Source organism: Chinchilla lanigera, unplaced genomic scaffold, assembly GCF_000276665.1.
Source record: "Chinchilla lanigera isolate Chin_1 unplaced genomic scaffold, ChiLan1.0 scaffold00069, whole genome shotgun sequence".
NCBI lineage: Eukaryota > Metazoa > Chordata > Mammalia > Rodentia > Chinchillidae > Chinchilla > Chinchilla lanigera.
In genome coordinates this window covers 178,102-190,800 of record NW_004955470.1, presented here as the reverse complement: position 1 = coordinate 190,800, position 12,699 = coordinate 178,102, and the positions used below count along the sequence as shown (strand labels likewise).

At 39.0% G+C, this 12,699-nt stretch overlaps 1 gene segment (V, D, J or C); it reads left to right on the top strand.

Moving 5' to 3' along the window:
- Nucleotides 1–8,019: 8,019 nt before the first annotated feature.
- On the top strand, nucleotides 8,020–8,582 carry LOC102015190. The segment is given in 2 exon segments: nucleotides 8,020–8,110; nucleotides 8,272–8,582. Coding segments are annotated over 2 exon segments (360 nt in total).
- The last annotated feature ends 4,117 nt before the right edge of the window (nucleotides 8,583–12,699 follow it).

Here is a 12,699-nt window from a genome sequence, read left to right as displayed (position 1 = left end):
AATAAAATCCCCTTGCTTTTTGCATGAGAGAACGTCTCTTGGAGTCTTCCTTCACGCGGCGAGTGTCTCTGACCCTTACAAATATTAATTCAAGGGAAGGAGCAGGGGATTTAGCTCAGCGGCACAATGCTTGCCTGGCAAGCACGAGGTCATGAGTTCAATTCCCGGTACCGGGAAAAAAAAAACAAAAAAGAGAAAAAGAAATTAATTCAAGGGTTCCATGAACATGGGAGATCCTTTCATTTTCTGGTGGTTTCTACAAATCACCTCTTCAGTACTCTGTAATATTTTTTGTAGAGTTTTTACCTTCCTGATTAGAGTTATTGCTAGATTTTCTTTTTGCATTCTTGGCACATAAAAAATAATGATTTTTTATGTTGATTACTTCATTCCACCATTTTAATGAATTTGTTCAGCAGAACTAGAAGTATTCTGTGGTACAGTTCAGGATTACATCATCTGCAAGTATGTTTAACTTGACTCTTTTCCTGTTTGTATCCCTTTTATTTCTTTCTTTTATGTAATGATCTGGCTAAAATTTCAAGTACTACATTGAATAAGAGTAGTAAGGGTAAGGACGTTTATCTCATTCATGATCTTAAAGGAAATACTTTAAGTTTTTCCCTATTCATTATATTGTTTACTATGAGTTTGTTGCATACAGCCTTCATTATATTGAAGAGCCAGGAATACCTAATTTCTTTAAGGTTTCATCATGAACTCATGTTGAATTTTATCAAAGGATATTTTTCTACATCTACTTAGAAAATCGTGAGTATTAATTCTGATATTTATTTAATATGCTTAACTTACTGGTTTCCATATTTGAAACCTTCCTTGAATCTTGCAATGAAACTAACTCAATCATGGTGAATAATCGTTTAAGTATGCAGTTGACTTCTGTTTGCTTTAGGGTCTGGGGATATAACTCAGCAACACAATCACCTGCCTAGCAAGTGCAATGTCTTGAGTTCAATTTCCTGCACAAAAGAAAAAAGAATTCTGCGTATGACTTTGTATAATATTCCACAAAAATATTGATCTGTCACTTTTCACTTATTGTTGCATCTCTATCTGATTTTGTTATCAGAGTAAAAATTACTTAATGGAAAGAATTTGAAAGTTTTCCTTCCCTTTTCATTTCTGCTTGACCTACACTGCTGATGACCCTTTCAACTGAATTTTTATTTGACCTATTGCACTTCTTATTTTCAATATTCTGCTTCAGAAATGTGATTTATTCATTTATTAGATACTCCTTACCTTAAAATGAAAGTTCTAGGAGGGCAGAGGTTCTGTTCAGTTTGCTCAAAATATCTTCTGCCAAGAGAGTCCTGGTACTGCTACTGGTAATTTTAAATTGTTATATACAAATAGTTACCCTGTTATTTCTATGATTTAACAAATACTTCAATTTTGGTTTCAGTCAAATAAAGAATTGCTCTACCAGGGCTTGGGGGCTCCAGTTATTCCATCTACTGCCCACAGGAGGAGCTGTGGCATCTCAGATCTGTTAGTGACAGAGATTTCAGTGAACTTGAGATGTTCTTTGAGAAAGTGATGGAAACTGGAGTAGTGACAGGGTCATTCGTAAGGAAGCGCTATCATTCCCTGAGTGTGTGTGTTGTCATGAGGGAAACATCAGAGGGCTGGTTTAGATGTATTGAGATGTCAAAGAGATAGAAATCTAGGAGACAGACATCTAAGAGAAATATCAAATATGTATTTAAAATTGAAAAGAGAACCTGAGACAGATATGAACTATGTGCTCTCCTAATTCTACCCAGGAACATTAGTATATTGTGTATACTGATACCACAGGTATAAGTTTCAATAAAATTTTGAAACCAAACACTGATGTAACAAAAAATCTAACAAATGTGACTTTTGTTTTCCAGTTCACTACAGCAGTTTTGCAAGAGATTTGGAAATTTTGTTGAAAATTATAGTTTGAATGTTATATCTTGACTCTTGTGGGCACACGAGCACATTGCCTGGGGTAATGACATTTTGAGTTCTCTTTCAACTATCTAATGGTTTGGTTCAGCACAGTGCTCTGTCTAATGCTTTCACATTCTCTGATGCTTCACATAGGCTTCTGAGGTCAAGGCTGAGAGCTCTATTCATAGAGTTTCTCAGGAGACTACAGGGCTGAGGGGCTCAGACACCTGAACTAAGGTAGAATGGAGTCACAGTCCCAGTTTCTCCTCCTCCTGGTAGTCTGAGCTTCAGGTGTGAGGATTAGAAAAGTAACTATTTAAAAGTGAATGATGACATTATCATGTGGATGCAAAGATTGTATAAAGCTGCCTGATTTTTTGATGAATAAGAAACTCAACATTTCTGATTTTAATACATTAATAGTAGGATATAAATTCCAAAAAACAGGGGCTGGGGATTTAGCTCAGCGGCAAAAGCGCTTGCCTGGCAAGCGCAAGGTCGTGAGTTCGGTTCCCGGTACCGGAAAAAAAAAAAAAAAAAAAAAAAAAAAAAAAAAAAACAGGTAACTCTAGGGATATCGTGATGATGTAGTCACCAGGATTCCTGGCTGTGTCTGCAAGAGACAGGGCTGCCATCAGCTGTAAATCCAGAGTCTTTCATCAAGTTCCAACCAGAAGATCTACTTGTCCTGGTACCAGAAGAAGCCAGGATAGGTTCTTACACTACTCATTTCCTTGGAATCCAGCTGTACATCTGTCAGGGTCAGCGGTAGTGGATCTGGGTCAGACTTTACTCTCACCATCGGCAACCTCTAGTTTGAAGGGATCTGAGATTATTACTTTCCTCAGGGTTATACTGCTCCTCCCACACTGCTGCAGGCTGAGACACACCCCTGGCCATGGGTCAGTAAATCTTTGCTGCACCAGGTGCTTCCTTCCTTTTTAACTCTGTTTCTCTCTCATTTGTAAGATAAGCAATATCTCCACCATAATCATGGAGGAATGTACAGGTTTCAAGGGAAGATTAAGAAGCATGGCCTGCCCTGAGTCTTTTGTACAAATTGTGCACTAAATAAATCTCTCCTCCCTTAACTTCTGTGTGTTAGGTATTTTGTCTCAGCAATGAGAAAGCCAATTAAGACAAAATTTGGTACCAGAAGTGAACCTGTATATCGCCATGTGGTTTAGGAGCCTTTGGAGCTGACTTGTGGGAAGAGAATGAGTTAGGAAGGATTCTGTGATGCTGGCTGGAAAACTAGAGCTGGAATGCCTGAGGCTGTACTTGATTGAAGATTCTGATTAACGCTCAGAAGACCAGGCTTGGAGGTTACTGCTGGAAAGAAGGATTCAATTGGCTTTTGGACTCTAGATGACGTGTGCTGTGCCTTGCCAGAAAGTTTGCATACATTTTTATCACATCTAGAGACTTTGCCTGAGATTGAGATTAAGGGTGGTGGACTAATTAATCTGGCAAAGGAAATCTCCAGGCAGTCTAATGAGGTTGTGGCATGGCTAGTGTTGGAGACTTTTAGCCACATTTATGCTGAGAATCAAGAGCAAAAAGTCCAAGAAAATTATTCAAAATGTTATGAGTTTGTCCAGAAGGAAGGTCTAGTAAAGTTGTGGGCTGAAAATAGAGCAGAGGAGATCTAGATTGTTCAGAAGCTACCAGAGAATAAAAAAGATGAACTGAGGCCATCACAAGAACCAGCAGGACTTCACCATTTACAGCCTCAAAATTGCTAAAGTCAAAGACTTTGCTTTCAGAAGAGAGCCCCTGGTTCCCCATGTTCCAGAATGGCAATGGCCTAGAGAATTTATTCCTCAGGATTGGGTTCAGACTACTCAGCAATCCAGGCACTCAACCCCTACACCCAAAAGAGAAGAAAGCAGTGACTACGGCTCCAGCTGTCAACAGACCTTGGGATCATTCATGTGGTGCTGGTTTTAGGTGCATTCATAATGGAAGAGTTGTGGGGATAGGATGGCTTCCACACAGATTTCTGGAGAAGTCCTGGGTTGCTAGGTGGTGTACACCTGAAAGGCCAGAGTGTGAAGCTGTGAGTGTGAAGGCAAAAGGGCAGTGGAAACCCTGAAAAACCCCAGAAAAGCCAGGAACATGGATTGTCTGAGGAAAAGTGCAAAGAAGGAGGAGAGCCAGCCAAAGAGAGATGCCAAGGCAACTGCAACCACCAGAACTGCTGTAGGGGTGGAGCCACCCAAGCCTTTGGAGCTACCCAAGCCTTTGGAGCTCACGGTTTGCCACAGATTGCCAGGGATGCTGGAAGTGGAACTGTGGGATTTAATGTTTGCCCCGCTGATTTTGAACTTCCTTTGGTCCCACTCCCTTGTATCCTCCAACTTGTACCTTTTGGAATGGTAATTTTTATCTTTGCCATTAAATATTTGAAGAGTTTCACTTTCTTTTCATTTATATAGGGGCTTTCAGCTAAGAATTTGCTTCAAATCTCCAAGGAGATTTTGGACTTGGACTTTTCAGCAGTGCTGAAACTGTTAAGATTCCCGCAACTCTGAGAGTGGAACTGAATTTTTTTTGCATAAAGGGAGATGCATGAGTCCCTGGGGGTCCAGAGGAAGAATTTTTTGGCTGATATTTAAAATCCCCACAAAATCTCATGCAGTCATAGGTGGGGATTTTTTCAGAGGAAGCTGGATCTAGACTGTGTGACACTGGAATTGATTCATGGTGCTGTGCTACGCTCAAGGACCCTAGGGTTAAGGGTGTGAGTGCTGTTTTCCCTGAGTAGCTTGGCTATGATAAAGGGGGCAGAAAGATGCTGTTAAGGTTCCTTGTTGCTTTGACACCTTCTGTGTACCGAGGACTGTTTTTCTTCCTACATGTCCTTGTGCCATCCCTCCCTACCATGGAGCTAGCCAATTATGGACTGAAATCTCTACAAACTGTCAGCTAAATAGACCTTTCCTCGTTTAATTTTTGGTGTTCAGTATTTTGCCTCAGCATGGCGAAAAATATAACTAAGACAAACAGGTATAATCCATACAGCTTATTTAGTTTTCACAAGTTCACATGCACTAATATTTGTGTTTGTATGTGTGTGCTTGAGTGTGTGGGTCTGTACCTCTATTAAAATTAAACAGTTATGCAACCTGTGTAGCTACCACTACAATCAAAATATGCAGTGAAATCATCACCACACACCTCCTGGATAACTTTTACAGCCATATGTACTTTTGCTTCTCTATTTCCATCCTCTGGTAACCACTGCATAAAAGGTAGCATGCCTACAGGCTGGTGGTCAGTGGTAGGCCCCTTGTCTAACATTCACCAGAATTCAGTCCTGAGCACTCAAAACAGAACAAAACACATCATGCAGTAGGTGTGATGTTGAGATCAGCTTACTTCATTCAGCATAACATCTTTACATTCACCATCTAAATTGTGTGTATCAACAGCTTGCCACTTTTTACTTCTGAGTAATAGGTCATATTATTGACGCAAAACGGTATATTTAACTTTTTACCTGTCAGAAGACATGAAGACACTGCTTTAAATTTGACTTTTAAGAGTAAAACTTCTATGAACACCTATGACCAAATTTCAATATGGTAATAACATTTGATTTTATGATAATTGTCCAAAAGACATTTGCTTGATTGCGTGGTAAATCTATAACATTTGCACTCTTTTCTTGATGGAGTTTTTGGCAGATGAAAAGTTTTTAAATGTGATAATGTCAGGGGCTGGGGATTTAGCTCAGTGGCACAGCACCTGCCTGGCAAGCACAAGATTGTGAGTTCGATTCCCGGTACCGGAAAAAAAAACCAAAACCGTATATTTGTATTTATTTTCTTTTAGAATTTTTTTTCTTCTGTTAGTCTCTCCAAATACCAACTTGGATATATATTCATTTAAACATTTTATAATTGTATCTGTTTATGTTTAATATTCATGTCTTACATAAGTGTATAATTGTGTATTATTATTATTATTGTGGTAGAGTGGTCTCATATAAGACAATACATTTTTTGTTTTTGGTACCAGGAATCGAACTCACAACCTTGCACTTTCCAGGCAGGCACTGTGCCACTGAGCTATATCCCCAGCCCTGGTTTCATGTAAGTATATTTAGATATATTAGATATATTGTCAGCCTTGTTATTACATCGTTATATTTTATTTTCAATGTCTAATTTATCAAAACATATCAGTTATGAACATACATTGGTTGCCTGCTTTCTATATCTTCTATAATTCTCTTTAATTCATATATATTTTGAGTATCTTTTCTAAATTCTATTCTTCTACTATTTTCCTATTTTTACCCTAAGGATATATGACTATTTTTAGTTCTTTCTAACCACATTTCTGTATCTTAAGATTACCAGTCTGCTTTGTATTTGCTTTCCTTTTTAATCTATACCAAAAGCCCTATTAATTCATTTTTGTGCAATATTTTAATTTTATCTTTGAATTTGAATGTTATACTGCATTTTTCTAATTCAATTTCTTTGTAGAAAATATATTTCTTATAGGATTATATTATTTGTCAAAATTGATCTAATGTTTCACTTATGTTGATAAGACATATATAACTTCCACATGATATGTTTGCATTTTTAAAGTATTATTTCACTTCAGGTTATTTATCTTTGATAATGTGGTCCTGTCAAAATCCTCAGTTTTCTATAATACTGTACACTTGACATTTCCTTGATTTCTTGAAACATATTTGGTACATTTTATCATGACATTCCCCTGCACACATATACAAAAAACCCTAAATTTAGCTGAAGACTATACTTATAAGTGGTGTTTAATAGCTGTTTCTTATCAATCATTTGTAGGGCAGTATGATAAAAACATATATCATCAGATTTTTGTTGTGACATATGCATAAAATGTGTATGATAATATTGACCAAAAGTGACAAGAGTTCTATTCAGCTCTGCAGAGCTCTTGCTCTTAAACAGCTTAGATTTTAGCCCCATGAGACCTTGACCTTCAAATTGTCCCCACTGTGAGATTATCTGTATTTTATGAGGTAAGCCACCATCTGTGCTACTTTTCTGAAGTAAGAATTTGAAGTAATTACACAACTGAACATATAAAACATAGACAACAAGGATTGAAAGAAGACAAGTGACATTAGGTGAGAAGATGTCAATGAACCTCAGTGGTCAAAGTTCTCTGGGTGTCTTTCACCTCAGTGGACAGAGTCCTTGAGGCATCTGGTGTGAATTTATGGGTGTCTCCAGATGTCCAAGGACCTGCGAGATGCCTTGTCCCATCTTATCTCTTTTATGACATCTCATGTTTGCTGAGGACAGCCTTGGTGCAGAGCTGAGCCGATACTGAGAACAATGCATCTGCTAGCAAACAGGATGGCTGCTGGGACTGTCATGTCTGATTCAAGCCTTACAGCACTTATTTATTATGAGTATGTGTTTGAGATCTCTAAAGCCAAGCTTCCTGTAAACCCGAGCTTGGGGAAGAGTACTAGAGAAATTGAGATTGATGAGCCAATAACTGAGATTCCTTCATTTTCAGGCAGAAAGATTTATTTTGCCTGACTTTCTGATGGTTTCTCTGCTCCAGATGGAAACTGTGTTTGAGCATTTTATAAACATCCTTGAAGATGTCTACTTTCCCGATCACATGTTACAATGGAAGTTTTCCCTAGACTTTGTGGGTATGATGGATGAGCATAGTCTCAGGGGAGCAGCTCCCAGGGAAAGAAGAGGCAGATCTGTTGGGGTTAGGATTTTCTGATAGACATTTCAAATAGTAATTTTTACCAGATATTTATTCACAGAAAATGCACCTTACATACCGTCCAGGGTAAATATCCTTGCTAGCCTCGGCAAATTAATATCACCACAGAATTACTTACACAATGCTCTAGACAATGAATATGTATCACCTCAGAAAAGAAGACTCAACACTTACCTCTCCTACAACAATTTCTAACTTTTATAAAAAAATAAAAAGTTGAAGTACCACATGAGTGTATAAGCCAGGGAGTGTCCACACCCTGCTGATTTGCATATTACAAGCTCAGAAACCACAAACTGTTCAGAGTTCTTTTTAAGGGGTCATTTTAAAACAACTGTTTAGCCTGAGGGAGAGCTCCAAAACACAATGGATTTTCAGGCTCAAATTCTCACCTTCTTGTTGCTCAGTGTCACAGGTAAGAAAGAAAGGAACCTCAAAACTGAGCTTCCTGTTAGCCATAGAAATTGAGACTAGGGCAGGTTTTTGGTTATTATTTCTGTGTATTGTGTGGCATGAATTCCTGTGTCTCCATTTTACTAACTTTGATCTCTTTTCATTCCTTCTACATGATCACAGTGTCAAATGGACAAATTGTGCTCACTCAGTCTCCAGCATCCCTGGCTGCTTCCGTAGGGCAGACCGTCACCATCTCTTGCACAGCCAGCTCCAGTGTAGGCACCAGCTACTTGCACTGGTATCAACAGAAGCCACGAGACTCTCCAAAGCTCCTGATTTATAGAACATCAAACCGGGCCTCTGGAGTCCCAGCTCGCTTCAGTGGAAGTGGCTCTGGGACCTCTTACTCCCTCACAATCTCCGGTGTGGAGGCTGAAGATGTTGCAGCCTATTACTGTCAGCAGGGGAGCAGTAATCCACCCACACAGTGATACAGACCATAACAAAAACCTCTTCTGTTCCTCAAGGACCATCTGCTTCCCCCTCAGAGTCTATGATATGATTAGAGGCTTTACATGAGACAGAATCTCCCAAATCTTCTCTAGTAGAGCCAAGCATGTTAGGCATCTTCCAAGGGGAGGGGAGATAGACAGGTGGGAAAGATGGGACAAGGTAAACACGGAGCCTCCTTCATGTACCAGCCTGCCCAGAGAAGCCTTGGAGGTCTGCGGTGCAGATCTTCTGAGCAGGCATTAGTTCTAGGAGCAGATACTGGACTTTAGAACAAATGTGCAGGGGGTTGGGAAAACGCTGATCCCAAGAATCTTCCCTGTCCAGTGAGGAGCAATTATGGAAAAATAAGAGACCTGTCCCAGAACTGAGTAAATATTCAGAGACAGGGACCATGTTCCCAAGGTGAAGGACTGCAGAGTTCATGTAAACATCACATCTTCCTGAGAATACCGAAATAATTTTCATTGCATTTTATTGACTATGTATCAGAATGGAATTAGGTATGCATAACAAATATGAAAAGATGTAAGAGATCCAAATTACAGCAACATTCTCTCATTCTTGTTTCCTTCTTGTAGTTTCTAAACCTTCATTTAAGGGGCTCACATCATAATAAATATGTGGAAAGCATGACAACTTCATCCTCAGAGGCAATTGTCTCTGGCTTTCTGTGGGGGTCCAGAGTCACAGAAAAGAAAATTAAGAGACTTGAATGTACCTACAGTGCCTGCAGAACTCCAGGTGCCTCAGGCTGGGGACTCATGGAGATGTAGAGGTGGAAAACAGAAGGATAAGTGGTGTGTGTGATGTGGTCTTCTTCCTGAGCCTCCTGGGTAGTTCCCCACTGAGGTAGGCAATTAGGGAATGGCAAGCAGGCTGGACAATAGGGCATAACCTGTCAGCCACAGACAGCCATCAAATCATGGCCAGGATCTGATATCAGAAGAGGATGTAAAAGACAGGGACCAATAACTCCAGGGAACTGCTGCCTCTTGCTCTTGCGGTGGTCTCTCCCGGGTGCTGTGCATATCTTCTCTTTTCTTATTTCCTTTCATACTTCATGTTTCTTCATTTCTTTTCCCTCTTCTTCCTTTACTTTAAATAAACATTGCATTTTCAGGCTCATCAATTGTTCCATCTCATTCTTTGAACTGGACAGCAAGACCCTGGAACCACTGCAGTCTCCAGCAACCAGTATATTCTGTGCAGTTGCCCGGGGGCCCTGTAAGGGCTTTGGGGAGTTTCTGAGATCTGGACTGGGCCTTCCATGCAGCTGATGTGGGGAGACTGGATCAGCTGAATCCTACTGCTCAAGTCTATCTCTCAGGGTCCTCTGTGAAATAATGGTATCAAGCAACTAAAATTTTCTTTACCTGCCCATGGTGAAACATAGTTCATCATCTAAGTGATCCAACACTCCCAGAAGAGCTGTCTAGGTAGAGTTCTGCTACTTAGACCTAGCTGTTCCTTTAGTATATTTTATTTATTTATTCAGAGTATATGTGTGTGTGTGTGTGCGTGTGTGTGTGGGTACAGGTGTGTATGAATGTGTGTGTTACTAGGGATATTTTGAGACAGGTTCTCACTAAGTCACTAAGTTGTCCAGGCTGGGCTCATACTGTGACTCTCCTGCCTCAGCCTCCCAAAGTGCTGGGATTGAAGTTGTGTTCTCTTACACCTGGCTCTGCCTACGTTGTTCTGTAGTGCCAAGAAGTTTTTCAGTGGTTTCCAAATGAAACACAGTACAGTGGTCCTCAAGCGATTTACAGAGGTCAACAGACCATGTCCATGGTTTCCATATACCAGTATAAGTTTTAACTTCTTTATAAAAACTAGGAAAAATCTGTAGAGGTTTAAACATCTCAGTTTATTTGCTTCATTTACAACTCAACAGAAATAATGGCAACTCCCATTTCTTATATAGAGTACATCACTTACTGTTAAAAAGAGGAAGTGAGAGTAGGCTAGAGACTGTTTTGAAATAAAAAAGCATTGTAACGTGTAGTTCACATGGACAAAGAACCGAAGACATCTTGGATGGATAAACTATTTGGGAAGATGGAATAGGCTTTTTTTCTAGAGGAAATTTAGTGCACCTTGGTTATATACATCTTCCAATCAGCACGTGTGAATTTTAGAAAAAAAGGAAGGACAGTCTGTGTTCCAGTAAAAACCCCTACCATAAAAAATCACACTGTTCTCTGCTTCCTTTCTTCAAAATATAAATGGAGGCATAGCTTTTCAAGCCTTATATGTTCACACCTCTTCAGATATATTTCTAGTTTAACACGATCTCTTATCACGATGATTTTCCTAGCTTGGCATGCTAAGATAACCCGTTTTCCATGACCCTCTTCATCCTGAGTAGCTGGCATGGTGCAGAAGGGCCCGTCCCTGTCAGCTTCTCTGCTTAGGTTGGAATGCCATGGTGCTCTATTTTGTTGTGTGCCCCAGGAAAGTAACATAAGCATGTTTAACCATATCTAAAAACAGCTAATGGGAAAGAATGGAAGCAGAGGGACCCTACTTAAAGACCACTAAGGTAAAAAATATGGTGAGTGGGTATATTAGCAACACATACGGTCAGCAAAGGTTTTCTCACAAGCCTATTAAAAAGTAGTATAAATTAGTAAGAAAAAAACTAATAATGATCAGAAACTTTCACAAAGATGATCAGTAAACATACAAAAAGGCACCCTGATGGGTACCAATTTGCATTCCATTAAGCATGCAGAAGTGCCCTTTATCCTCACCAGCATTTGTGCTTTTTTGTACTCTTGACAATAGCCTTTGTGCCTGGGATGAATTTGAATAATAATAGAGTTTTGATTTGGATTTCCCTGATGGGCAAATATACTGAACATTTTTTCTTTCACGTACTGGCCTTTTTAACTTATTTTTGATAAGTATATCTCCATTTCCCCATTTAGTGATTGTATTCTTGGTAGGGGGGTTGGTGTTATGTTTTGGAGTTCTTTTTACATTCTTGACATTAATCCTCTGTGGAAAGATTAGCTAGCAAAGCTTTGTTCCCATTCTGTACACTGGCTCTTTACTCTGCCCTTTCTTGTACTGTGCAGAAGCTTTTAAATTTAGTGTAGTTCCATTAGTTGGTTCTTGTTATTGTTCCCTGTGCTCCTGGAATCATTCCTGAAATCACTGCATGTACCTATTCAGGAAATCATTGCATGTGTCTATGACTTCAAAATTTTTCCTCTTTCTTTTTTCTATCTGTCTCACAGTTTCAGATTCTATAGCAAGATCTTTGATCCATTTTGAGTTGACTTTTACCAGGTGAGAGATAAGAATATAGTTTCATTTTCTGCATAAGGATATCCAGTTTTCCTAGCAGTATTTATTAAGAGACTGCACGTTGTTCATCATATGTCTGTGAATAACTAGATGACTATATTTGTTTCTTTTTTTGTTTGTTTTTTTGTTTTTGTTTTTTTTCCAGTATGGGGGATTGAACTCCCGACCTTGCACCTGCCGCTGAGCTAAATTCCCAGCCCAGATGACTTATACTTGTGAAAAAAATTTCTGTGTCCTCAATTTTGTTCCATTAGTATATGTGTTTATTTTTATGCATGTACCATAGTGTTATTATTTTTAACTATGAGTTTGTAGTATATTGTGCAATCAGATATTGTGTTAACTTTAGCACTGTTCTTTTTGTTCAGAATTTCTTTGGCTATCTTGTTTGTTTATTTGTTTCGTGTGTGTGTGTGTGTGTGTGTGTGTGGTGCACTTCTAAGTGAATTTTAGAATGTTCTTTTAATTTCTGAGAATAATGTCATTGGTTTCTAGTAAGGATTTAATTGAATTTATAGAATCCTTTTCATAATATTTCCATATTTAACAACAGTAATTCAAATGACCCATGGAAATGGGAGATCCCTCAATTTTCTTGTATTTTCTACTATTTACTTCCTTAGTACTCTGTAATATTTTTTGTAGAAATTTTTACCATTCTGCTTAGAGCTATTCCTAGATTTTCTTTTCCAGTGAGTTCATTGTTGACTGTTAGGGTCGAGACACTCGCCGCGTGAAGGAAGACTCCAAGAGACGTTCTCTCATGCAAAAAGCAAGGGGATT